Raw genomic sequence first — 26,359 nt, 5'->3', positions numbered from 1 at the left:
ACTTCCATTTTTTCAGTATCTACTATTATTAGTCTGAGAACAGTGAAGAATTGATTGAGAGCTAAGAAGGTGTAAAGTCAGGGGATAAAGAAGTAGTCCAGTAGTCCAGTCAAACATACAGAGATGGGTGTGATATGATCTCAGGTGAGAGTATTGACAGCCCTTTGGTGGCCCCATCTTACTCTATTCTAGACAAAAGCTTTGTCCAACTCATACGTAGAATTTAAATCCAGGTGAATGCTGAAACTTATTTGTGTTGAATGCAAAAAAGAAGTAACTTTCTCTTCTGTTGTTCTCGTACCCCAGCTCCAGTAGCCTTTAGTTTGCCAGGTTGGTCCCACCTTGCAAGAATCTAGCCCAGTAGTCTAGCATTTCTGTTAATAGCAATGTTGGGTTAACAGTATGGTTAATTTTACTGGCTCTAGTCTTTCCCAAATACCAAAATGTTATCTCATTGAAGGTCAGTATGTACAGTTTTAAGTTCTCTGCTTAGCTTTTTCTTAGAAATGAAGGATAAAAATGATCGAACCGAATATAAAAGAATAAGCTCTTAAGCCATTCTAAATCAACCTCAGATTTAGCACTCTACTTAGATGTCCATAAAATTATAGAATCAAAGTTGGGAGGTCAGATAATCCAGTGTGTTAGGATTCCCACACAATGAGAAAATGTTTGGTTTAGGAACCTCGTGCTCCTTTCATCGGCTCTACTGTTTGGCTGGCATGCCCTGGGGTCTGCCTGTCTCTGCCCCACCAGGTTATAGTTGTTCTCCACCATGCCATGTATGTATGTGGATGTCAGCAATTCAGACTCGGGTCACAGCGCTGAGCAGTCTGCCCGGCTGTTTCATGCCTTCCTTGATAACAGTTCCTTCCACAACATCCCACTTCTTAAATACTTTGTTTCTGGTTGATTGGTTGGTTATTTTTGAGACAGGATCTCAATCTATAACCCAGGTACGGGCCTAGAACTCACTGTGTGACCCAAATTGGACTCAATTTGCTGCAGTTTTCCTGCTTCAGTTTTCAAAGTGTCAGTATTACAGCATGTGGTACCACACAGTCTAAAAAATTCTAGTGCCAGGCAAGGGACACCCCTTCTGTAGTGTTTCCTGAGCCTTTGTGGTCAGGGAACCAGGAATTGATCAGTGTCAGTGTCTCTAGTTGACGACTCACTCGCTCTCAGTGCCTTGAAGAATGCCACAGCTCTGCATTAACTGTTAGACACTGCAGTGAGTTTAGCCCACCAAAGTTAGGAGTAACAAATCAATAAGCATGCGTCAGGGTCCTTCTACTTCTTGTTTCCTCTCTCTAGAGCAGTGGTTCTCAACCTGTGATTTGAGACCCCCACCAGGGTCGCATATCAGGTATCCTGCGTATCAGATATTTACATTTCAGCTCATAACAGAGTAAAATTACAGCTAAGTAGCAACAAAAATAATTTTATGATTGGGGGTCACTACACATGAGGAACTGTCCTGTCACAGGACTAAGAAGATTGAAAACCAGTCGTCTGGAGTGTCTCACTCAGCCTTTGTATGATGGGATCTATTGTCTAATTATAAGCTCAAAAGCCATTTCGAGGAGAAGTTTCTTTTTTAAAAACTTTTTTGATACAGTTAAGCAGATGAAAACAAGTTGAACTTAGAGTCCAGACTGAGTGCTCTGCGTGCTGTCTCTGCATGGCTTGTCTACTCAGTCACCGTCTCGGGGATGCAGAGTGCAGACTCAGGCCTCACTTCTCCAGCACTGTGGAAAGAGACCCTATTCTTGAGACAGAGCCACACTGGATTCCAAGGAGCGTTTCACCTGCTAGTCTAAGTTTGCCACACACTCACTCCACACTGCACCCCCACTTTTTCTCTTTTTCTTTTTTTTTTTCATAGCATTCTTAACTAGTAGTTTCTTGCCTGTTTGTTGTTTGTGCCAACTCCCACCCCCAGCATTCCCAGCATTCACGTCTTTGCTGTTTACTGTTGCATCTTGAATACATACAACAATGTATGACACAAGGTAGCCACTCAGTAAACAATTGTCAAAATAACACATATGTAGAGAACTACTTCTTGCTGAAGTTGAATAAGAAAATAGACTCTATAATCTGTATACTTATGTGGAAAGATTATTTTTCCAACAGTGATTTTGTAATCTCAGACATCTACGTGTTAAGGAAAACTTTTTACCTTATATATGGCTATACATTTTTACATGATTTTGAAAGCAAAATATCCCAAAGGATTTAGAAATGGTGGTTGTGGGTGTGTATGCACAGACGCCAGGTTCTGTCTACCTTTTAAGACATGGTCTCTCTCTCTCTGTAGCTCACAACGTAGGCTTCGCTCCCTGCCCTCTGAGCGTTCATGCCCTGTGTACCAGGGCTGCACCTGCCACTTCTCCAGCGCTGGGATTATAAACTTATATAACCATGCACAGCTTTTATTTAATGGCTTCTGGGGATGGAACCTGGGTCCTTATGTTTGCAAGACAAAGACATCTTACCTACTGAGCTGTCTCCACAGTACAACATGGGACTTTTAAAAATGAATTTGCATGTCTTACAAGACACCAGAAAAGCAAAACATTAAAATTAATTAATTACTTATTAAAATGTATCTGAAACTTTGTGCTTAGAAAGCTCTAGAATATCAGTACACTTGAAGGTTTTGTTGTATGCTATGTAAGTAAACCTCTATGCCAATCCGTGTGTGTAGGGCAGACTCTCATATCCTTAGGAATTTATAATTGAGAAGTAGACTCCTTAAGTGGCACTCTGTGCAGTACTGTGATAACTGGTTTGAAGGAAGTTCACTTGAAATAGTTTGATAGAGCTGATTAAATATATTTTTTAAATCACCTAACTAATTAACATTTGTACCATTTTCCCTTACAGGCAGCAACAGCCCTCATGGGAGCCCCACCTCTCCTCTTGACAGTAACATGCTGCTGGTCATCATTGTCTCCGTCGGCGTCATCACCATTGTGGTGGTTGTGATCATTGCTGTCTTTTGTACCCGGCGTACCACCTCCCACCAGAAGAAGTAAGGATCCCTGAAATGTAACCCTGGTTTTGTTTGTTTCTTCTTCTTATATGTTGCTTCTGTTTTTAGAGTGATGCAAAGAGTTAAAAAAAAAACAAAAACATAGAGTACAGGAAAAGCCACTGTAAATGCAGTCATAGCCCCCCATGGAAATGTCTCGGGGATCTTGCATATTATGACAAGTCCCATAAGATTTTAACAGAGCTGAAATATTCCTGCTGTCTACTGAACACAAGTTGAAGAAGAGGCAAGAGAAAAAGAAACCATGGGAGAAGGAGGAAAATGAACACTGGCTTTTCTGAGCCTCAACAAGCTCCTTAAGGTGTTTGAAACTGAGGGGGTGAGGAAGGTGGCTCAGCAGGTAAAAACATGTCCAGCTTTTGTAGGAGACACAGTTCTGTTCCCAGCACCTGCTGTGGATGGCTCATAGCCTCCTGTAACGACTGCTTCAGGGGAATCTGACACCTTCTGCTCTCTGCAGAAGTGTACACATGATTAAAAATAAAAATCAACCTTTACAAAAATAAAAAGTTTGACAACATCTCCCTCTGTCTCAGGCCAAAAAGTTTGCATCTACAAGCAGGAATCTTCATAGACATTTCTGAGTAGGAGACCTGGTTAGGAAAGTAGGGCAGGTCCTCAGAAGAGATTCTAGAAGAAGGCACTGTCTGGCATAAGAGACCACACAGTAACATACATATTATTGTCCCCAAAGACCTTCTAATAGGACAAGAATGAAAAAAAATGAAAAAGAAAGGTAGTGGCATCAAGGATCTGAGTCTGTCCAGTCTGGGCTCACCTTTATGTTTGTGTCTTAGTGTTCAGTAGTAGTTATGTATATGTAGGTAGGTATACACACATGAGTGTAGGTGCCCACAGAGGCCAGGGGCATCGGATCCCTCTGAGACTAGAGTTACAGGTGTTTGTGAGCCAAGCCACAGCAGTACTGGGAAGTCAATTCAGGTCCTCTGAAGAAGCCATCTTCTCTTCTGTGCCATCTCTCTAGCCATATATCTTAGGTTTTTTATCAACAATAACAACAAAAAATGCTTTACAAACTAAGAAGTAAGGGCTGGAGACATGTCTCGATGAGTAAAGTGCTTATAATGCAAACATGAGGGCCTGAGTCCAGGACCCAGTACCTATTTTAAAAAACACACTCAGCAGAGTGCATCTCTGACTCCAGCAGTGTGGAGTGTAAGTGGGGTGACAGAGAGATCCCTCAAGCTTGCTGGCCAGACAGCCTTGCCAGTCAGTGAGTTCTGGGTTTAGTGATAGACCCTGTTTCAAAAAACAGTGTAGAGTAGTGGAAGACACCAGATGTCAGTCGCTGAACTCTATACACACCTACACACATGTCTACACAAGCCCCACACACATGTATGCATGCAGTGAAAAACATGAGAAGTAAAACATTGAGTTGATAAAAATAGAGCATTTTGTAAGTTGAAGAAAAAAATTCTGCTTATGTACTTTACCACAAAAGTAAGAAGGTACATCTGTATATGTTCACAGCAAGCAAAACAGAGATTCTGAACAGACATTCACCATGGGCTATTTCTCAACAGCCTATGTGCCAGCTAAGGTGGGAGAAAACTATTAACCTAATATAAGTACTCTCTGTGTGTGCACACATGTGTGCATATGTGCATGTGTGCATACTTATGAGACAGGCTCTCACTACGTAGTCTTGACTGGCCTGGAACCTGCTGGAACCTGCTATTTCATGCTGGCTTCAAACTCACAGAGACCCGCTTGTCTCTGCCTCTGGAGCTAGGATTAAAGGCATGTGCCACCATTTCCAGCTAATGTATTTGTTTCCAATATAGGGCAGGTAATAAGCTACCGTGTGACTGCTATTTGAATGACTTTATGACAGATAAATCATGTGATGTTTTAAATCTCTCTTCTCAAATAGCTTTCTATAGCTTAGGTTGCATCTCTTTTCTAAGAGAAGAGGGCCTCTCTTCTGGTTTTAATTTTGGAAAACTGTTTTCTTAAGAGCCTGAAAGTTGGCTCTTTTAGACCATTTTTGCAAGTTTCTGTCTTTGGTGCTTCATTTATTTATTTATCTGTAAGTATTTGCTCTTACAGCTATTATTAGTATGCTCGGGATCTTTAATAGTATCTAAAAAACAAATGAAAACACACACACACAGGACAAATAGTTCCATAGTGCTTTAGAAGGAGTTAAAATTCAAAACTTGTGGTATCATAGGAGTGTGCCACTGTGTCCAGATTAGGAATAATCAGCTTACAATGACAGCACGTGAGTAGCAGTAGCCCTGTGAGGTCACATCGCCTGGTAGCAGTTTGTGAATATCTCTCCATATGTGACTTCCAAGTCATTGCTGTGCAAATGATTCCTGTACTGTATTGCTTCAAGAATAATGACAAGTAGAAGTTGACATAGTCAGTGACATTTGAAAACAATATATTTTCAATCTAAAGTTGGTTGAAACTGAGACTGTGAAACCCAGATATGACGATCCACTGTACTTGTTTATACTAGCTTGAAGTCTTTTTTTTTTTTTCACTACATGTTCAAGCTTTAATCCTTTCTAATGTTTCTGTCCCAACTATTTTACCAGTTGCTTTCATTGGGTTACACATTCCTGGGGCTTGAGTCAGGGGCTCTTCTTTTCTCCAGTCTCTTCCATGTGAGTTCATGTAGCTCTGTGGTTTCGTCGACTATGTGCTTCCCAGAAACTGTGTTTCTGTTTCCAGCCAGGCCTCTTTCTTCTGTGTACCAGACACAGGGACCCTGCTGGTTCTATTACATTTCCTCTTCACTCAGCACTCAGCTTAGATGTGAAACATGTCCACTTGTACAGGCTCCTGCATGTGAACACTTGGTCCACAGCTAGTGGTGTGGTTATGGAACCTTTGGGATATGGATCCTTGTGGAGGAAGTGTTCCCTGGGGGTTAGCCTTTAGGTTTTATGGCCCTGTGTAATGTCTTCTTCCTGACTACAAGTTCAGTGTGACCAGCAACCTCCTACTGCCATGACCTCTGGCCATGGTGGAATGTATTGTCTCAAACTATAAGCCAAAATAAATCCTTCCTTAAGTTGTTTCAGGTCCAATAGTTTGTTGTAGCAATGAGAAAAGTAATTAATATACACATGTCCAAACCAATCCATAGTATTTTCAGTAAACCCTTTTCTAATCCACTCTTCCCACTGTGACTAAGTGGCCTTGGCCTCACCGTTTATGTCTTTTTTTTCTTTGCCCCCACCCAGTCTGTGTTCATTCCCTCACTAAGTCCCATATCTCGGTCTCCTAAATATGCATTCAAATTTGCCTCTTCACTGTCATAGGCCAGCTTTGATGGACTCCCTCCTGTCCTCTACCTCACAAATCCAGTTTCACAGGATAGTAGGGATAAAGTTTTAACTCAGATCGACCTTGTTACTCTCTTGCTTAAAACCATTAAATGATTTCTGATTTCTGTGAGAAGGGAGTTCACAGTCTTAGTCTGCTGTAGGGCCCTTTCTGACCTGCTCTTGACTGCCTCCCAGCACTGTTCCAGCCTCCTCTTCATGGCTCATGCTCACCACTGAGGACTTTGCAGAATCCTCTAGTGTACACAGCTGCTGCAGCTCCACTTCAGGGCTTTGACACAAGCTCATCTTACCACCTGGAGCACACGTGCTGTCCCCGTTAGGTCTCAGCATAAAAGTCACGTCTGCACATTTCTCCTCTCTACCTGAGCTCCAACTGTTAAGGTTAACACTTGGCATTTTGGTAAGTTCAGAGCATTTAAAAATAGTGCAGTGTCATTTTCATCACTTGACCAAAAGTGCTGAGGGCACAGCAGTGTAGCAGGGGCTCTGGCAGGAACAAGGTGCCTAATATGTAGCTGTTGAATGGGAAAGTGAGTGAATGAGTACTGACAGAAACTCCAGTTACCACATACCTGATAGTCCTGGTGGGCTACCTAGAACATGACTCCTTCCTTTCTCTCAGCCACAGATTTTTATCTGTTCTCACTGTTGTATTTTTACTTCTTCTTGTCCTTCATCTAGGAGAAAGTTGTAAAGGACCCTTCTGCTTTTAAAGTTTCATTTTTAGTTGCTATCTCAACCTTTTAATATAAAGAAGATAATATTCAAATATACTCTGGCATAATATCTATATGAACAAAGCAAAAACACGTTGACTTTTTCCAGAAATAGACCTTTTGTCTCTGATTTGTTGTTTTGCTGCTACTGCTTGTTTGTTTGCATTTCTGTCCTTGTTTAAAGCATCTCTCAGAAGGGCAGGGTTTGTTTCTCTTTTACTTGAGTTGGAGTAGTTTTGTTTTAATATGATATTGTATTTAGTTCCTCACAACATGCTAGACAGACATTCTGATACTCATCTACAGGCCCTTTTTTACTTATTTTGAGAGTAAATCTTGCTAAGCTGCATAGGCTGGCCTTGAACTATCTCTGTAGCCTAGACAGATCTTCACTAAGATAGAATCTTCCTGCCTCTGCCTCTCAAGTAGTTGGGATTATAGGCTAGTGCCACCACCACTAGAAGAAAATCAATTTTAATCACAGTGTTTTGACAAATATATTCAAAAGAAGTACGTTTTTAAAACTACTCTTCATTTTGTGCCTAGGAAACGAGCTGCGTGCAAGTCAGTGAACGGCTCCCATAAGTACAAGGGCAACTGCAAAGACGTGAAGCCCCCAGACCTCTGGATCCATCACGAGAGACTAGAGTTAAAGCCTATTGACAAGTCTCCAGACCCAAACCCTGTCATGACTGATACTCCAATCCCTCGTAACTCTCAAGATATCACCCCAGTGGACAATTCCATGGATAGCAATATCCATCAAAGGCGGAACTCGTACAGAGGTACCGTTTTCACTTCGTAAGGCGGCCTGAATTTGCTAATTTAGTTTAGTTTTTAAGAAATTTGTATCTTGGGATTTTTTTCAGCATTTGATGGACAATAGCTAGCTGTTATAGAAGGAGAAAGGTTGTATATTATTTAGGAATACCCTTCTAGATCTTTTTAGGTCTCAACAGGCTTCCATACAGTGTTTGTGCCACCTAACTCATGCTTGTGCATTGGATTGTGTCCTTTTCATTGGACTCAAGCTGTCACGATGGCTTTCAGAACCGTTGTGATACAGAAACTTCTACACTAAAGTACACTGTGCACTACCATAGCATTCTCTTTGAATCTCAGCAGGAATTCCCATGATACTGTCAATGGAAATGCCTTGCCCTGGTGCATTGTTAGTGAGTCCCACACCCTCCACTGGGAATGTATTACTGTGGAGGCTGCTCAGAGGTCTAGGGCATATGCTTGCTGCTAACCTCCATACTTTATATCCAGGGCATGAGTCAGAGGACAGCATGTCTACACTGGCTGGAAGGAGGGGAATGAGACCAAAAATGATGATGCCTTTTGACTCTCAGCCACCTCAGCGTAAGTAGAAACTTCCCTTTCCTCAAGTGCTACCAGTCTTCTGTGTCATGGTGGGAAATATCCACCAGCGTATTTTTAACTTCTCTTGATTCCAAGACAGAGACCAACTGCCAATGTTGTGGCACTTACAGGAAAAAATACCAAACCATTATTGTATTTCAAATTAATGTTATCTTGAGCTAGAGTGCTTAAGAACACTGGCTACTCTTCCAGAAGACCAAGGTTCAATTCCCAGCACCAAAAATACCAAACCATTATTGTATTTCAAATAAATGTTATTCTTGAGCTAGAGTGCTTAAGAACACTGACTACTCTTCCAGAAGACCAAGGTTCAATTCCCAGCACCATCATGGTGGCATACAACTCTCTGTAACTCCAGTTTTAGGGGAACATAAAACCTCTTCTGGCTTCCACAGATATCAGCCATATACATTGTGCACAGACATACATATGGGCAAAACATCTATACACATGAAAATAAAAATTAAATATTCTTGTAACATTTTTAAGTTACAGATGAATCGATTCCAAAGCTAACTTACCAGCTAGAATATGGTTGTAGAGATTTATGTGCAGGCCTAAGACCTAAGCTGGGGTTCTCTGCTTCCCATGAGGTAGCAAGGGAAAAACAACTAAGAACTGTCCTCTGACCTCTACACCTGCACAATGGCACATGCACTCTGTGGCACACATGTACCTATGCGGACACATGATAACTTAAAAAAATAATTTCTGTACTCTCCCAGAAGTAGGCAGGTGTGTGCTCTCCCTGAATTCAAACAGCATGTCCACAGGAGAGACAGGAAGCATCTCTTAAGACTGCAGCTGAGCTTTCCAACTGTCATACCAATGCTTTAGGCACCCTGCGCATGGTCAGTATTGACATGCATCTGTGAGATTTTAACTTGACTTTTAAACTTCTCAAAGTCGTTTCATATTTGTAGCATGGAGTTTTTACAACATTTTAACCATTGACCCATGCTTCATTTTGTCAAGCATATATGTTGCTAGACCTCTTTTTCTAATAAATAAAATTAAAAATAAGTTAAATGTTACTATTGAGAATCAAGAAAGGAGTGTGGTGAAGGGACGGCTCAGTAGTTAGAGCCAAGTTCAGTTCCCACCACTCATATCAGGTCGCTCACAGCACCTATAATTCCAACCTTGGGGGGGGGGGAGTCTTTCACCTCTGGCCTCTGTGAGCATCCCATCCATGTGCACAAGCTTACATACAACACACACATAACTTAAAATAATAAGATTAATCTTTTTTAGAAAATCAAAAAGTGCCAAGCATGGTGGTAAATCCCTGTAGTCCCAGCACTTAGGAGGCTGAGTCCAAACTCAGTTCACGGGCAGCCTGGCTGTCAGTCAGACCCTGTCTCCACAGCAGGGAAAGGCAAGGAGATAAGTCATTCTTTGCAGACTACTGTGTCCTCTGTCTTGCTTCTGTTGTAAGATAGGCCTTTCAGAGTAGCTGGCTCTGTGGGTCTTGCCGTTGAGAGAATGCTCAGCTGCAGTTCTGCCAACAAATGAGGAGATAAGCTAGCTCTGGACGTTCTACACAGAAGCTGCTGCCATGGAATCCGCTACTTGGCAAAGCTCTCATCCACACTTGCAGTGGAACCTCCGAGCGTGCACGTGTGCGTTCCCTCACTCACACATGCCTCACAGTGTACGGTCAGGGAAGACACTAGATTGTAAGGGTGCATCAGCTCTGAAAGAATATGGCTCTGTTTCTTTAAAAATAAATAATTTTTGTACAAAGTAAGTTAAGCTTAATGCCCCTAACAGAAAGAAAGGCTTAAACTTGGAAGCATACAGGGGGAAAACATATTTTCTCTACTTTAATAGGTTCTTTATGAGCTGGAGAGATGTCTCAGTGGTTAAAAGCACTGGCTGCTCTTCCAGAGGTCCTGAGTTCAATTCTCAGCAACCACATGGTGGCTCATAGCCATCTGTAAGGGGATCCAATGCCCTCTGCTGGTGTGTCTGAAGAGAGCAGCAGTGTACTCACATATATTAAATAAATAAATCAAAAAAAAGTTTTAAAATTGAAAAAAATAATAGTTTCTTTATGTAAATACCCTCAGTTTAAAAAACACAAAAAAGAGCAAATTAATCTATTTCATTTTTGGTTTGGTTTGACTTGGTTTGGTTTGGTTTGGTTTGGTTGTTTTTACTCATAAGAAGATGGTAACTTGTGTGTACTAAGATCTCTGTTCCTACCTAAACTGGCTTATTTCTATAACTTAGAAAATTGAACACTTTCTAGATTTATTAAATATGTTAAGGGTAAAAGATACAATTCCAATTGAAATTATTTTCTCTCTTGTTTGGTTTGGTTTGGATTGGTTGGTTGGTTGGTTGGTTGGCTGCCTGGCTGGCTGGCTGGCTGGCTGGCTTGGGTGTGGAAGGGATGTGTAAGAATACACAGTATTATATAATCTGTGCCCAAACAGTTGGGTAGATGTTAGAGTCTCCCATTCAAAACTTTGGAGCCAGGCGCCTGGATACATCCCAGGCTTTGAGAGAGCCTTGTTGAAACCTACCTAGTGGCCCTGTTTTACCAGCTTGGATTCCTTGAGCTCTGTGTGTCCTGTGATGAAGTCGGAGCCATGCACCTGGCATCCTCATGCCTAGGTCTGAAAAAGCTGAGCAAAGCTAGATGGGCTTGCTGGCATCAGGATGAAGTCAGATCCAAACCCTACACAGACCCACAAGTTCAGATTCTGCTAACTTCATTCCACACCAAAACATTCACTTTTTATTTACTTATTTACAAACAGTTAAAATAGCTTTTAAAAGAAAAGAATGCTTTCAGTTTGCACTTCCTAGGTCAAGCTCAGTTTAACTGCTTCACCCCAACCTGAATTTTGGAAAATATTCGTTCTGAAGCATCTCACTTTGTAAACTGCTTGCCCCAGGGCTGATCTTGATCCGAGACTAACTGATCATCCTTGTCAGCCAACTTTTCTAGTTGTAATTTCTTCCTATGGAGCTGCTGGAGCTTCTGGTCCCTGAAAGCAGCTGGAGAAGACAGGCACTATTTCATGGTCTGAGGGTTCTCTTCCCAAGGTGATGTTGGGAGCCCCACAAAGGTGTATGGAGAGCTCACACAACAGAAGATAATTTAGTAGGCTCCAAAGAGCTGATATTTCTAAGCAATATGAAAATGTTGCTTAGAAAAGGGGTGGGGAGAATCCCTGTGTTCCTGCACGCTTTCCTGTTTGGGCAGTGTACGGCTGGCTAGCGTGACCATAAACATGCTTCTTCAACTATTCTAAGGAATACCTATGAAGCAGTGGTTTTCTCCTATTTATATCTCAGGTTAAACAAGAAACTTCATTAAAGAGGCTTCAAGGAAGTTATATGTAGACTCTACACAGAACTTTCTATTCTTTACTTAAATTGGATCCTTAGTCAGTAAAGAAAAAATGAAACTCAGAAATTTCCATTTATACTTTAAAATGCTAATGGGTGTGGTTGAGCCCCCAGGCTGAACACAGTAATAAGTGATGCTGTACTACTGTGATTGGTATTTTTATTACTAGATTAGAGTCTTTCAAGATATTAAAACTGATTTAACAGCTATTTCTTTATTAATACCCATTAATTGAGCATATGCTCAAAGGAGTCTAGTATCCCTTAACAAGGACATACATACTAATGTCCCCTTAGCAGGATAGAAAAAATAATAGAAACATTATTTGCTTATATATTTATATTTTATGACATATTCAGATAGACATTATAATATTCATGTGTTTCATATTTTAATAGAAGAATTCAGAAATGCAGTTAAACCAAAGAAAAATACTCCCTTAATCCTGACTGTCATTCACCCCCTAAATGACCCGTTAGTGAAATATATCCCTCAGACTTTCTTATTATATCTAGATGTAGAATATGTCTAGAAGTGTGTCCATTTGTTAAGTCAAATATAAAATTGATGGCTGATTATCCAGCCACCTGCCACCAAAAAGCTAACGATTGGGTTACTGGGAGGTGGGAAGGGGTGACGTGTATGTGTCTGTGCAAGCGTGTTAAGCATCTCTCTGTCTTGTGTTCATTCGCAGCTGTGATTAGTGCCCATCCCATCCATTCCCTCGATAACCCTCACCATCATTTCCACTCCAGCAGCCTCGCCTCTCCAGCCCGCAGCCATCTCTACCATCCCAGCAGTCCATGGCCCATTGGCACATCCATGTCCCTTTCAGACAGGGCCAATTCCACAGGTGAGAGATGAGGCTCAAGCCCAGACGGTGGCATGCCAGGAGTTGGCAAGTGGAAGTGGGGAAGGACTTGCCTATTTACAGATTCTCAGTGTTACTTGTTTATCATAACATCTTTGTGATGGATTCATATTTGTTTCTGTAAAACCTACTGCACTTTTCTCCCTGAGTTTAAGTATTCAGTACAAGGTGCCATGTTAGTAAAAAGCAGTAGTAGCTTGAATTGCAAAAGCTTCTCTTCCTCCAGTAAGCCTCGCACCTTAACTTTATCACTTTTTCTAACCTCCCCCTTGATTTAGTTTTACAGTTTGGAAGGGGAGTTTGTTCCGAGTGGCTTATAGAAACCAGTTGTTGCCTTTGTCTCAGTCACTGTAATGTCAGACAGTCATTAGGTACAGGTTACTGCCCTGTGGACCAAAATAAGGACAGCTTCCAGGAGGCATCTGGGCCACCTTAGGGGAGTGGGGAACATCTAAAAAATATAGGAAAATGGCATAGCAGTCTTCAGTGTGTCTTTAACGCTTTGTCATACAAACATGTCTTCATTTGGAAATCATGGCTTCATCAGACAGTTTTAAGGGAAAAAATGAAGATGAGACAACAAAAAGAATCGACTGTTACTGCCCAACTGACTACAAGTTCATTTAAATCTTGTCGTGTTGAGCTGCAAATCCTAGTATTTATTACTGGTAAAAATAATATATATATTGACAGTTCTGAGAAATGAGGAAAATTCTAGTGAGTTCCGTTTTTCAAAAAGCCTCTAACTTGAATATTTAAAAGTTTGAGTCCTCACTACTAACATCTGCCTGTCCTCAAGTTTTGGTCAGTCCTTAATACCCCCAGAATGCCAAACGAATGTCTGAGCTTTAAGGGCAGTCTAAAAGATTGTCTAATACCTCTTAGTGTCGCACACTGCCAGTACTGTTGCCTGGTGTGGATGGTGCTGCTTAAACCCACCCCTAAGTTCAGCCTTCCCACTATTTCCTCCCAAATTTAGGTTCCAGCCTACACTTAGGAATCAGTCATTATTCCAGCCAGGTCCATGGGAACCAAAGGTTGTCTTACAGACATGAGCTCCCAGAACAGTGAGTGCCACACTGACCATGTGCAAGGCTGAGGGATCCATCCCACACAGTCCTCGCAGAGGGAACTGTGTGGAAAGTTCTCCTGGTCTGACTGTCCCTGTCCTCCTTTGTCCTGGACTAGGAGAGGCTTGAGAGTTAGAGAGAAGACTGGAGTTCCCACTGAGCATCCATCCAAGCTGTGGACTGTTATTGGTAGAGTTCTCTTCTGTGTATGCTGAGACAGAGAGTGAGGAAGGGGAGAGGTGACATAACTGACACAGCTCTTGCTTTGATGCCCAGAGAGGATAACATGATAGATTCATTAGAGAACTATTTGAAAAACAGAGCCAGTATCTAGAAGTAATCCAAGTTCTTCTGCCTTGTATTTCTCCAAGTTGGAGCTTAGACTGCTATTTTCATAGCTTTGGGGTGGAGGCTGTGCTGAACTGGAGCCTGGCCACGTAGTCTCTGCTCTAGGGGCATTTGCCACTGCTTGCCATGAGAGGAGCACTTTCTGTTTGACTATTGTGAAGTTTGTGTGTTTTAAACAACTCTGAAAGGTAAGGAATTAGGCCCCTCACCAAAGCAGAAATTTTAGTCTGAGCCTAGTGTTTTAGTTAGAGCTTGGCCTGCAAGGTTGAGGAGCGTCTTCCTTGGAGAATTCAGTGTTCTGGTGCCCTCTGGAATATACAAGGCAACCCGAGTCTGAGGCAGTAGCTAGGACCGTGACACATACAGGCAACTGAGCACTCCTTACTTTCCTGCCATCTCTTCGTAAAACACAGTTGAGGCTGTTAGGCGTTTGTACACAGAGTTGATCTACCATATTGGCTGACCTGGTGATATGGTCAGAACTTAGACCTATAACTCTCTCACAGCCTCTTATTTCCCTTTCTAGCCAGCTTCTACCTGGTGAAGTTATTCTAGCCCACTTAGGGTAGGGGTAGGGGGCAGCACATTCATCTTCATCCCCGGGACCTAGGATCTTTTAAGTTAAAGTGTGGTTGATTCTGTCTACTGAGAGCCCAAGGGAACAGATGGGTTGCTTTTTCACAAAGGAGGGAAGTATGTTAGATTCCTGCAGATAGCTTATGTGTTGCTCTTAAGGCTGAGAACTCAAAAAAGTCAGAGTTCAAGGCCTTCAAACTACCTGTTGCAGTCTATTGCCCAAGCTGTTCTCCCTATCTCCTTTCTGGGTGAGATGGTGGTCTACCCTGTTCACACTTTATGAAATTGTTCCTCAGTCCCTGACATTGCTGCTGCTGCTTTGCAGGGGGAGACAAGCATCAGGTGCAGAAAGGCTTCAGAACCTGAGCCTGGGAGTCAGTGCAGGGATTCATACTCTGCTCTGTCGGGCCTGTCTATGGGTGACTTTCTTTACCCTCCCAGTGCCTCCCAAGTTACTCTGAGAAATAAATGTAAAATACTTAGCATAGAATAAGGACTTAGTAGTCTACAAAAAGAACCTCTCTGTTGTACAGGCACGATGTTCAAGCTCTTCATATACATACATACATACATACATACATACATACATACATACATACATACACACACATTTTATATATATAAATAAATATATATATATAAATAAAATTTATACATAATGAATTATGTGTCTCCGTGTTTTATAGATGAAGAAATTAAGACTCAGAGACGCAGTGACTTTGCCAGGCTCACTCATCTAGTATTACCAAGTAGAGTACAGGACTGCTGACTCCAGTGTGCTTTTCCTGCCCCACTGTGCTGCCTTCAGCAGCTCCTCCCACTTTGTATTTTCTGACACTGTTGCCTTGTTCTCCAGGCTAACCCTTCCCTGTGCCTCTGGATGAAAACACCATCCATTTGACACAGTCACCAGCTGTGTAAAGACCCCTAGACTACTGTGAGGCTTTATGGTCATGAGATCAAAGCCATTCACATTGGTGATGGCCATGCAGTACCTGAGCATTGGCCTCACCTGCACAAGCCTTGCTGATAGAGCCAATTTCTGGTGGATATTATCCAGCCTGTATTATGGGCATGGTTGTCTGTGAATGGTCAGTTTCTAAGAGTACCAATCAGTGAGTGAAATTTGAAAAATTATATATGCTAGTCTTTGGACTATTTGAACTTTGGAGTTCTTCATAAGAACTCCATAATAAATACTTTAAATCTATGAACTTATAACTACCGACGTATGTAACTGGAAAAAAAATGAAGCAGTTGGTTGAAACAAGATTGTTTTGGGATTCTTAGATTAGTCCATCCATTCTTAGCCTTGGCTGTCATCCTGATGCATGTGTCTGGACTAGCACTGATCTCCTCAAGTGCTTGTTGTCAGGCTTAGGGAACCCCTGGAAGTAGCCACAGCTGCATATTTTAGTAGTAAGAAAATACTAACATTTAAGCTTTCCTGCTATAGAATCTGTTCGAAATACCCCCAGCACGGACACCATGCCAGCATCCTCATCTCAGACATGCTGCACTGATCATCAGGATCCTGAAGGTGCTACTAGCTCCTCTTACTTGGCCAGCTCCCAAGAGGAAGACTCAGGACAGAGTCTTCCCACAGCCCATGTCCGTCCTTCCCACCCACTGAAGAGCTTCGCTGTGCCAGCAATCCCACCCCCGGGACCTCCAATCTATGATCCTGCACTGCCAAGCACACCATTACTGTCCCAGCAAGGTGAGTAAGGAGGTCAGCACTGCTGGAGGGACTCTCTGGTTTCGGTCAGCTTTGGGCTAGAAGTCTTTACCACCCTCCCACACCACCCTCTCAGCCCCTTTTTTTCTTTTCTTCCTCTTCCTCCTCTTCTTCCTCTTCCTCCTCCTCTTCCTCTTCTTCCTCCTCTTCCTTCTCTTCCTCCTCTTCTTCTTCCTCTCTTCCTCCTCTTCCTTCTCCTCCTCCTCTTCTCCTTCCTCCTCCTCTTCCTTCTCCTCCTCCTCCTCTTCCTCTTCCTCCTTCTCTTCCTCCTTTTCTTCTTCTCCTCCTCCTCCTCCACCTCCTCTTCCTCCTCCTCCTCCTCCTTCTTCTTCTTCTTCTTCCTCCTCCTCCTCCTCTTCCTCCTCCTCCTCCTCCTCCTCCTCCTCCTCCTCCTCCTCTCTCCTTTCTCCTCTCTCCTCTCTACTCTCTCCTTGTGCCCCCCACATCTGCTCCTGCACTCAGTCTACTGTGGTAGGCTGTTTTGGTTGTTAAAAATCTACCCTCACAGATCCATAGTTAGCAAATGGCAGTGTACTTTCATAACTTTAGATCCTTGGGAACCTTCTTTTTTGGAAAAAGGTGGGTTCTGTATCGCCCATGCTGGTCTAGAATTCTTAACCCTTCTGTCTCAGTATTGAGATTTCCAATATATGCCACCAAGCCTAGTCTGGGTATTATTTTTTTGTACAATGAAAAAATTGAACAAATTGTAGCTTCTTAAAGATTGATTTATAGTGTGAAATCTCTGTCTGTCCATGGACTGTACACACTCTGGCACACTAGGTTGCATTGATTGATTTATAGTGTGAAATCTCTGTCTGTCCATGGACTGTACACACTCTGGCACACTAGGTTGCATTGATCTAACTTGTGCTTTGGATGTGTGACACTGAAACACACATTGGACATTTGGAAGATACTGGTTCCCTAACTTAAAAAATCCTCCAAAATACAGCTTTCACAGTCAGATAACAGAAGCAAGCTTTTCAAAATGGCAACTTTCACTGCAAACTTTGATTTTAACGTTGGCAGTTACTGATTTTCCTTAAGTTCACAGCCCACTTCTTTCCATTTCTAGAAAATATCTGAATGACCCATATGTCAGTCACCTTAGAATTACAAGGTCTGTTGTTTACATGATAGAATCTCAACTGGCAAGTGATCTATCACGGTCCCCTTCTTGAAGATGGTTCTATGTGTGGTATACAGCCGAAACATTTGTGTTTTGTTACATACATGTAATTGAGGGTTAAGAGTTAATAAAACAGTTTCTTATTGCTTCATTAGGAGTAATATGCTGGCTTTTTAAAGTACAAAAGTATGACCCTGGTTAAGTTTCACAGTTCATTGCTACTGCCTTCATTGCTAAGGCTCTTAACAGTTTTGCCCATATTGCTGTGTACCCTCGATACAAAGAAAACACAGTAAAAAGGCATGTGTTAACCTTAAGTGTCATAATGAATGAGCTTTTACTCCCAGGTATTTATGAGTGGTCTGTGGCTCACCATACTTTGAGAACCATTGGGAGAAAATGCTAGTTTTCTAAAGGCAGTGGAGTGTTTCTCTATACACTCGGATGCCCTGTTGCCTTCTTCCTTCCATCTTGCTCCAGTAACTTTCTAGAGCAGATCTCTGTCCGGGCCTGTGAGCATCTCTCCCATTGAGGCAGCTTCGCCCTGGTGGGCTCCTGAGGTCTGGGGACAGCTTAGCCACAACCTAATGATACCCTTTGATCCTCAGCTCTGAACCATCACATTCACTCAGTGAAAACAGCCTCCATCGGGACTTTAGGAAGGAGCCGGCCTCCTATGCCAGTGGTTGTTCCGAGTGCCCCTGAAGTACAGGAGACCACCAGGATGCTGGAAGACTCCGAGAGTGTAAGTTCACGGGGCCTCAGCTTAACCAGGATGTCCTAAGGGAGCTGCTTGCATGCTCTTAGCTGACTGTACTTTTGTGTACACTGAGGTCGCTGCCACCATAGATATGAAGCAGATTGGCTCACTCATCAAGCATCATGCTGGAAGAGAAAGGGCCTAACATTGTTTTCAAATCCCAATAAACAACATCCGCATTTCCAGACAATGGGGTTCTCTAAAGAGAAAGCTTAAGTCCAGAGATGCGGGGAACACACACTATACTGCTCTGACAGAGATCTAGAAAAGGAAAGCAACAGAGACTCTGCCTTGTGAGGTCATTGTGGGCTGAGGAGTGTGTGTATGTCAGGAGAAAGGCATTGTGTGTTGTCAGGAAATGCTGTCTTTATTAATGACCTCGAGTGCATGCTGCTGCTTCTGATTTTACAGAGCCAGCCTGGTTTCAGTAGGCCAGCTTCCCAGGGCAGTTTTGGCCAGACTGCTTGATACTCTGGGCTATCCTTTCTGGACAGCCCTTCAGATCATTCCCAGTAATGGTGTTCTCCCTTCTGTAGAGCTATGAACCAGATGAGCTGACCAAAGAGATGGCCCACCTGGAAGGACTAATGAAGGACCTAAATGCCATCACAACAGCTTGATGACCGTCACCTGGACATGACTTCAAGTCTGAGTCTAGATGTCTTGGAACTTAACCTTGAAAACAAGGAATTGTACAGAGTACGAGAGGACAGCACTTGAGAGCAGGAGCCAGCAAACTAGCCAGTGGCTCCATGTGGGGTTGGCTCTAGGCACAGCCACCTGCCTTCTCCTGGTCAGCCTGGATTAAGCTTGTGTCGGGGCAGCTTCCCTTCGCCTGCTGATAGCCTGCAGGACTGGGCACTATGGGCCAAAATTTTGTGTCCAGGGAAGAGGCAAGAAGTACGACCTGCCTTTGCTTTGTGGTCAGTGGCTGTGTCTTTGTGCTGCATCTGCATCGCTTTTATGGAGTGTAGACGTTGGCATTTATGTACAATTTTGTGTCTTATTTTATTTTACCTTAAAACACTATGAGAAGCCAAGGGAGTCCGTGATGTTCTCTGCAAGCAGTTGACACTTGACTGCTGGTTCCAGTTACTTACGGAAAGCATCGTCAGTGAGGTTGTTTGACACCGTTGACAGGCACTGGCTTGTTGTGGGTTTCATTTTTACTGTTAATTCTGAGACATTGCATCCTCTGCCAGCTGTTAACCCATCACCTTGAGGGGAGGACATGCTGCATTGCTGTTTGTAAGCTTTTTTATTATTTTTTTATTATAATTATTAAAGGCCTGACTTTCTCCTCTCATCACTGTGAGATTACAGATCTATTTGAATGAAATGTAACATTGAAAAGACTTGTTTGTTGCTTTCTGTGCAGATTCAGTATTGGGGTGGGATTGGGGATTGGGAATAGGAAATGGAGGGGCTGCTGAGGCCCTGTGAATGTTTCTGTCAATATACTTTGTTCCAGAAGCCTGCAGAGAATGGAAGCAGCATCTTTAGTGTCCTTTCCTGGCATGTCCATCTTCATGTCACTGCATAGCAACTGGAGTTTTGTTTGGATCTGGTCATAAATTCTTGTACAACAGTTGGTTTTGATGATTTGGCTGCCCTGGTATCTTGGTCATTTCCTTTTTGGAGTGTCCACACTGAGGTCCCTAGTGATGTATGTTTAATTGCTTGAGAGATGCCAAGTAGAACCAGAGCCTGGTTCTGCTCTGAGAAGCTAGCATGCACAGGGTGGAGACTCCCTTTGTGCTGCTATTACTAGTTCTCTTGGGAAGGTTAAAAGCTAAGGTGGGCGCTTTTCCAAATAGGACGCCTGCTTCTCTGGGAGCCAGTCCTCAGCCAGGCAGCCCTCACGTCCGCACTGCAGAGGCTCTCCTGAAAAAATCAACCGGGATGAGGCGAGAGGGTGTGGGGCCTGTGAGGCTTCCCCACATGTTCCTGGGGACAAGGAGCAAAGGACAGAGATAGCGGAGAAAGGGTCAGCGGAAGCAGGTGCCTTCTTCTATCCCAGCAGCTCAGCCAAACCCCAGTTAGAATGAGGCAGCAGGAGGTTCGAGGTGTGCTGAGGGCTCAGACACACACAGAAGACTTTGCAGAGTGTTACAGAGGTAAGCTGAGGTGTGTGTTTGGTGATTTGGGTTTTTTTTTTTAATATTAATGTATAATGAAAGGTATAAGACTAGCCTTCAGGCATCATCTCCTCCAACAGATCCCTGGAAGACAGTATAGAAAGTAAATCAGGCTTGGGCCCCTTAGCCAGTGAGACTACTCAGACCACCAGTGGCTCTCCTAGCCTACCTGTCGGTGAACATGGGTTATTTTACCCTTTTAACTTTCAACAAGATGAGCTCTTTGTATGATTGTGGGTGGGGGGTTTGAAAATGCAATGATCTAACGCCTGTTGCTCTTCTAGCTGGTCACATGACAGCACCAGGCAGGGTTCTGGGACAACCAGTGTGCTTTGACTCCTACAGAATGCTGTCAGAGCATTCTGGCCTCCTGGAGGCTAGATTCCTCAGAAACTGTCTAGCCTTTGCCCACAGAGCATGCTTCCCATGAACCCCAAGCACTTCTGTTACCTCAGGGCCTTGGTACCTGGATACTGCCACAGAATTTCGATGGGGCGGGGAGGGGTGTATTTTTAAATAAAGTAACTTAAAAGTTGGGGGATTTTTTTAAAATTGAGAAAATGCAAAGCTATTCTGTATTACACCACTTCACAATTTAATATGTCTTATATTTTCCTGTGATTCTGGAAACTAACCCATTGTGTGTCTTGTCACGTCTTAGTTGAGCTGTGGCCCAGCAGCTCCCTTCAGGAGGGTGTGGAACAACTGTGTTTGTTTCCTTGCTGCCTGCTTGAGGGTCCGACGGACTGCTGGGACTGGGTTCTGTACACACTCGTTTGGCCTTTTCTGTAGTTGATGCTGTAAAATTCTATGGCTTTTTTTAAAAAGTAATTTCATGTTTTTATTTAGTATTGGAAGTCCAATACACTTTTTTAATCCAATCAAACTGGTCTGGTCAAAAAGTTCTTTCCCTTAAAAGTTTGGGGGCTGCTATTTCCAGCTTCCAGTGACTTCTCTGGCTCTCGCTGCTATAAAGCCAGGAGTTAGGATGGCAATCTGGGCAGAGGTAGCAGGTAATAAAAGAAGTGTCTGACTTTCAGCCCCAAAGATGTGTCTTCTTCCTGTCCATTTCCTGCTGTCCCTGCTAGGGGCCGGAGGGGTTGGGGAAGCCTGAGGAATGGCAGACAGCGCCGAGCACAAAGCCACCCCGAGGTGCACAGCATCATGCTGAGTCAGCTCTCCGATGTTGGAGAGGCAGAATTCCGCTGTTGAGATCTTTCCATTTTCCACGCCTGGAATAGTAATGACCTCAGCAGTCACAGGCCCCCTGCCATCTGTTAGCCTGTGACAGAGCTAGGGCTGGGTCAAGAGTGTGGCATCCCTACACCCTTGTGTCCATCTGCTCTGCTGCCAGCCTGTACTTGGAAACCTGGATAGCGCCCACCATCCCTGTTAGTGGTGCTGGATTGGCCTCAGGATAGTCCAAGTCCCCAGAGCTCCAAGAATGCTTGTCTGCCCTTACCTCTGCATCCAGATAGACAAGTAGGTACCAGATTCACTGCTACTCCAGCCTGGGAAAGCTGCTCTTGAGATCCCATCCCTCGCCAGCCACATCGCTCACCCGCGCTACCCCCTCTGCATCCCTAGATGGCACTCTTGGCACATTTTCCAATGCTGGCTCTGCGAGTCTTTCTGCAGGCGTCTGGTCTCAATACCGACAAGAATTTCTTGCTGCTTTCTGACCGCCTCCGGGTTTATGCAGTTTCTGACGAAAGCAGATACCTGTCTCTTGGATGGGTGGACAAATAGCCCTCAAGATAATAAGGTCTAGGGATTGCTGGGAGGCTTCTTCCATCAGCCCCTCCCCACCTTGCAGGGACCTCAGATTGATTGGTCCTTAGTGTTGAGTACCAGGGCCCCTTTGGAGTCCTGGAGTGGACTTGAAAGAGAGCTGCCTGCATCACACAGTCCTGAGAAGTCATGCTCCTGCCACCGCTATCACCTTGGTTCTGAGAACTAAAACCAAGTTGCCCCCAAGACCGGCTCCAAGGTGAACATCATGGACAAAGCTCTGGTGGGGAGGGGGGGAGGCTTCCCCGGCCCCCACCAGTCATTTCCTCCCTCCTGCCAGGTGTAGAGAGTACCATCTGGAAAGGCTAGAGCGCATCAAATAAGCCACCAAAAGGTTAACTAAGGCCATGTGGATAAGCAGGAGCTAAGAGGAGCCACCCCTGGCCACATAAGAGATTCCAAGTGCCACACTAGTAACCTTGGGTTTCTGGCTACCAGTGAAAAGAAATACTAGGGTACCGAGGGAAGATGCATGAGATACTAATTGAAGGGAAATGCTCTAGTTCATTCTGCTGTAATAAAAGCTGACCAGAAGCAGCTTAGGGGAGGGAAGGGTGTATTGGGCTTACAGTTCCTGTCATAATCCATGAGAGAAGTCTGGGCCGCCCTGTTTGCTGTTTCACAGCGTTATCTCCAAACAAGGAACCACTTCACCTCCAAAGGAGTAGAGAGACATGAGGGATGCCTCTTGTTGGCTGCCTCATGGGGGTGGTACCTCCTGCAGTTACCTGGGCCTTCCTGCATCAATAAGCAGTCTGCCGCACACCTGCCCACTGACCAATCTGATCTCGGCAATTCCTCCTCTGTGGACGCTTTCCTTTCAGGTGACTCTAGGCCATAGCAAGTTGACAGTTAAAGTCAACAGGAACATAATAATACTTCAGACTCTTCATGCTATGTACTAGTGGAATAAAATACTATTTAAATCTATCATTACCCTTAAGCTTAAGGCTGATGTTCATGTTAAGATGCCCTTTACCCAAAGATCTAGAGCTGAGCACTGGCTGCATTTCAGAGAAAAGAAAATTTGAAATTTCCTTAATTATGGGTAGGGTGGGCCTGGAAAGTTGTACCTTTAAGATGATTGAGGGAAATATTCCCAAGGGAAAATCAAGAGAAAATGGCCTGAGGCGTCTGGAAGAATGTCTTAAAGCGAGTGGATCAGCAGCGGGCCCTAATGTCATTGACCTTGTATGAGGTAGGTCCCTTCCAACTCCCAGGTCTGAAGTGACAGCTGCTCTGGGCACAAGGCACTGCCCAAACTGAGATAAGAACCTCTAGACAGGGAGATGCACATTAAAAGTTTGGCCTGGTATGTGTGGCCCATATGGATGGGCCTTCTGGAAGCAAGACCTTAAGAGTCTGAAGGTAAGAACTCCATGGTATCAAGAAGTGCAAGACCTTCAGTACAGTTGGGCCCTAGCCAGCAGAGTCCAGATCCTAAAAGGTCCTGGGCCACTGTGCACATTCTCAGGGTCCTGGAGCAGACTCCTGTCACCTGGTTGCTAGATGCTTGGCCCACTATGACCACCTCTCCCCTCTCCCAGATGGGAGTGCAGGAACCACCGTAAGCTCTCTGAATCACACTTTAGTTCACTGCTCAGCCAGCTCTGTCAGCCCCAGCTCTCAAATGTCCCCAGAGTGCCACTTCCTTGTCTGGTAAGCAGTCTAGTGTCACATGGAATCTCACATGGTGGTGACCATTTACAAGCCAGAATCTTTTTTAACTTAAGTTCTGTCTCCCTTGCTCAACATCACACAGTTTCCTGCACAGCAGCCGTTCAGCATGGCCCACCTGACCCTTCCCTTCCCTTTCCCTACTTGGTCTGGCCACAGAGCAGACTGCCTCTGCATAATAAGTGTTGTGTGTGGCCTCTGAACTGTTTCTCCCCCTCCCCGCCCCCTTCACCACTGGCTCTGTCAGAATGTGTGTTTTAAAGACCCAATCTAACTAGATCCCTGATCTTTTTTTTTTTTAATGTTTTTTCCAATACATAAGGACTTGCTTAAGGAAAGAATTGTATGTGTATGGGTTCTCCACCTTAGTGCCTAATGCACTGTAGGGTTTTACTAAATGAATTTCTCCTGTGAGAAAGATAAGCCCTGAAGTCTGTGAGCTAATGCATCCTGACCCAGCACTGAGGGAATTTGACAAAACTCAAGTTCTTCCTCCAAGGGAACACTTCGTTAGGAAGGCTTGTTCAGAAGAGGCATGTCCGCTGAGTCTGAGATGTCAGGAGAGAACCCATATGCAGGAGATGGGCAGACCGAGGTGCCACTTCACATGGATGCCTGAAAGAAGACGACTCCTAGACATCCATGTCAGGCTCAGACTCCTGTCACTGGGGTAAATGGCAGAACGCCAGCAGGCCAGTACAGTCTGAGGCAGGTGCACAGAACTGACTGGGCACCTTCGCTGGACGGGGTAAGTGAGTGCTATCCATTCACCGAGCATTTTCTGGAACGCTCAAGGACACAAGGCTGGACCCACTTGAACTACATGTGGCAGATCAGATGCTGCAGGTTGGAGGTCAGCCGACTGAGTTAAGGATAAAGTGGGTCCTTTCATAAAATCAGGTTTTGGGTGAGGAGATGGCTCGGTGAGTGAAGTGCAGGGACCCAAGTTCAAATCTCCAGAATCCACAGAAAGCTGCACAGAGTGGCACAGGCTTTTAACCACAGCACTTCTATAGGCTAGTGACAGAGACAGGTAGAGATAGGGATGAGAGAGAGAGAGACAGGAGATTCCCTGAAAACCCATGGTGCAGCTAGCCAGGCACACAGCAGCAAACAACAGAGACCCTACTTAACAAGGTGGAAGTCAAGAACAAATGCCTGGAGTTCTCCAGCCTCCTCCGTGCTCCTGGACTCACACCAGTACACACAGACACACAAAGGCCTTGCTGAGAATTCTGAGTGGTTTACAGCTTTCCGAAAGAGGAAAGAAGAGCTGGGATTCCTAACAGCAAATGGCAAGAGCAGGCTCCTATCGACAAAGTTGCCTGGGGAATGGTAGGTAGAAGAAACTGCTTATGAACACTCTAGATGGACAGAAGGAAAGCTGGCTGGCACTGAGGCCAAAGAGAATGTGGGATGGGTGGATATTACAAAGGAAGGAATATTTCGAGTCTGTCAGAATGGGTTTTCCTCTCCCAAAATTCGAGGAATCATACACTGTTTCCAGATACTTCTGGAGCCTGTGGTGCCTACGTTTGCAGCACGAGTTAGACATATGTTGGTGACTTGTTCCCAGCCTAGAGGAGGACATAGAGCCTTCACGACAGAAGTCACCACGCAGCATGGAAGCCTGCTCAACAATTTGGCAAAGGATGTCATTTCCAGCCCTGAACGGAGGCTTAGGGGTCATGAAGCTGGTGGAGAGAGCGGTGCAAATCCACTCAAGAAATGAACAGTTTCCTCTCAGTCCTGCTTGCTTGGACCAGATCTAACGAGAAGACAGACGAGCAGGTAACTAGTTACAACAGAAATGCTTTTAAATGATTTTTCTAAAGAGAGTAAGGGACAACTCTAAAGAAGGAACAGAGAATGGTGAATTTCTCTTACCATGGTTTTTGCTGCATCCCATGTTTGGCAGGATGTCTGCCCCCCACCTCTGTGGGGGGGAGAGAAGAGGAGGTAATGGGGGGAGGAAGAAGGAAGGGAAGAGAGTCATTCTCTTCTGATCAGAGAATATACTTTAATGATTTTCTCTCTTTTAAATCTATTCAGACCTGTGGTCTGTCTTGAAGAATGTCCCATATGCATGCCGGGGTGCTGTTGGAGGAACTGTTTAGAGACACCTGTAGGTATAGTTGGTCTAAGTTGTCAGGTCTTCTACTTGCTTTTTGTTATTTGAAGGCAGGCTCTCATATAGTTCAGGCTGTCCTAAAATCTCTGCTCCTCCTGCTTTTGTCCACAGTTGCTAGGATACAGTTGTGCACCACCACATCTGGTTCCCAGATGCTGGGATACAGTTGTGCACCACATCTGGCTCCCAGGTGCTGGGATACAGTTGTGTACTACCACATCTGGCTCCAGGTGCTGGGATACAGTTGTGCACCACGTCTGGCTCTCAGGTGCTGGGA

General features: G+C 44.1%; 1 protein-coding gene across 1 annotated transcript in view; it reads left to right on the top strand.

The window, feature by feature from the left end:
• The window catches only part of Neo1 (neogenin 1), a 108,394-nt gene extending 87,025 nt beyond the window's left edge, over positions 1-21,369 (top strand). Inside the window, exons 22-28 of the mRNA XM_028774445.1 lie at positions 2,890-3,037; positions 7,647-7,885; positions 8,373-8,465; positions 12,545-12,703; positions 16,172-16,435; positions 18,194-18,330; positions 18,882-21,369. Coding sequence (XP_028630278.1) covers positions 2,890-3,037; positions 7,647-7,885; positions 8,373-8,465; positions 12,545-12,703; positions 16,172-16,435; positions 18,194-18,330; positions 18,882-18,965 — 1,124 coding nt within the window. The 3' untranslated portion in view covers positions 18,966-21,369. The remainder of the gene's footprint in view (positions 1-2,889; positions 3,038-7,646; positions 7,886-8,372; positions 8,466-12,544; positions 12,704-16,171; positions 16,436-18,193; positions 18,331-18,881) is intronic.
• Positions 21,370-26,359: the final 4,990 nt, after the last annotated feature.

The sequence above is a fragment of the Grammomys surdaster genome, unplaced genomic scaffold, assembly GCF_004785775.1.
Source record: "Grammomys surdaster isolate TR1022 unplaced genomic scaffold, NIH_TR_1.0 241, whole genome shotgun sequence".
Lineage (NCBI taxonomy): Eukaryota > Metazoa > Chordata > Mammalia > Rodentia > Muridae > Grammomys > Grammomys surdaster.
This window is presented reverse-complemented; position numbering and strand designations above follow the sequence as displayed.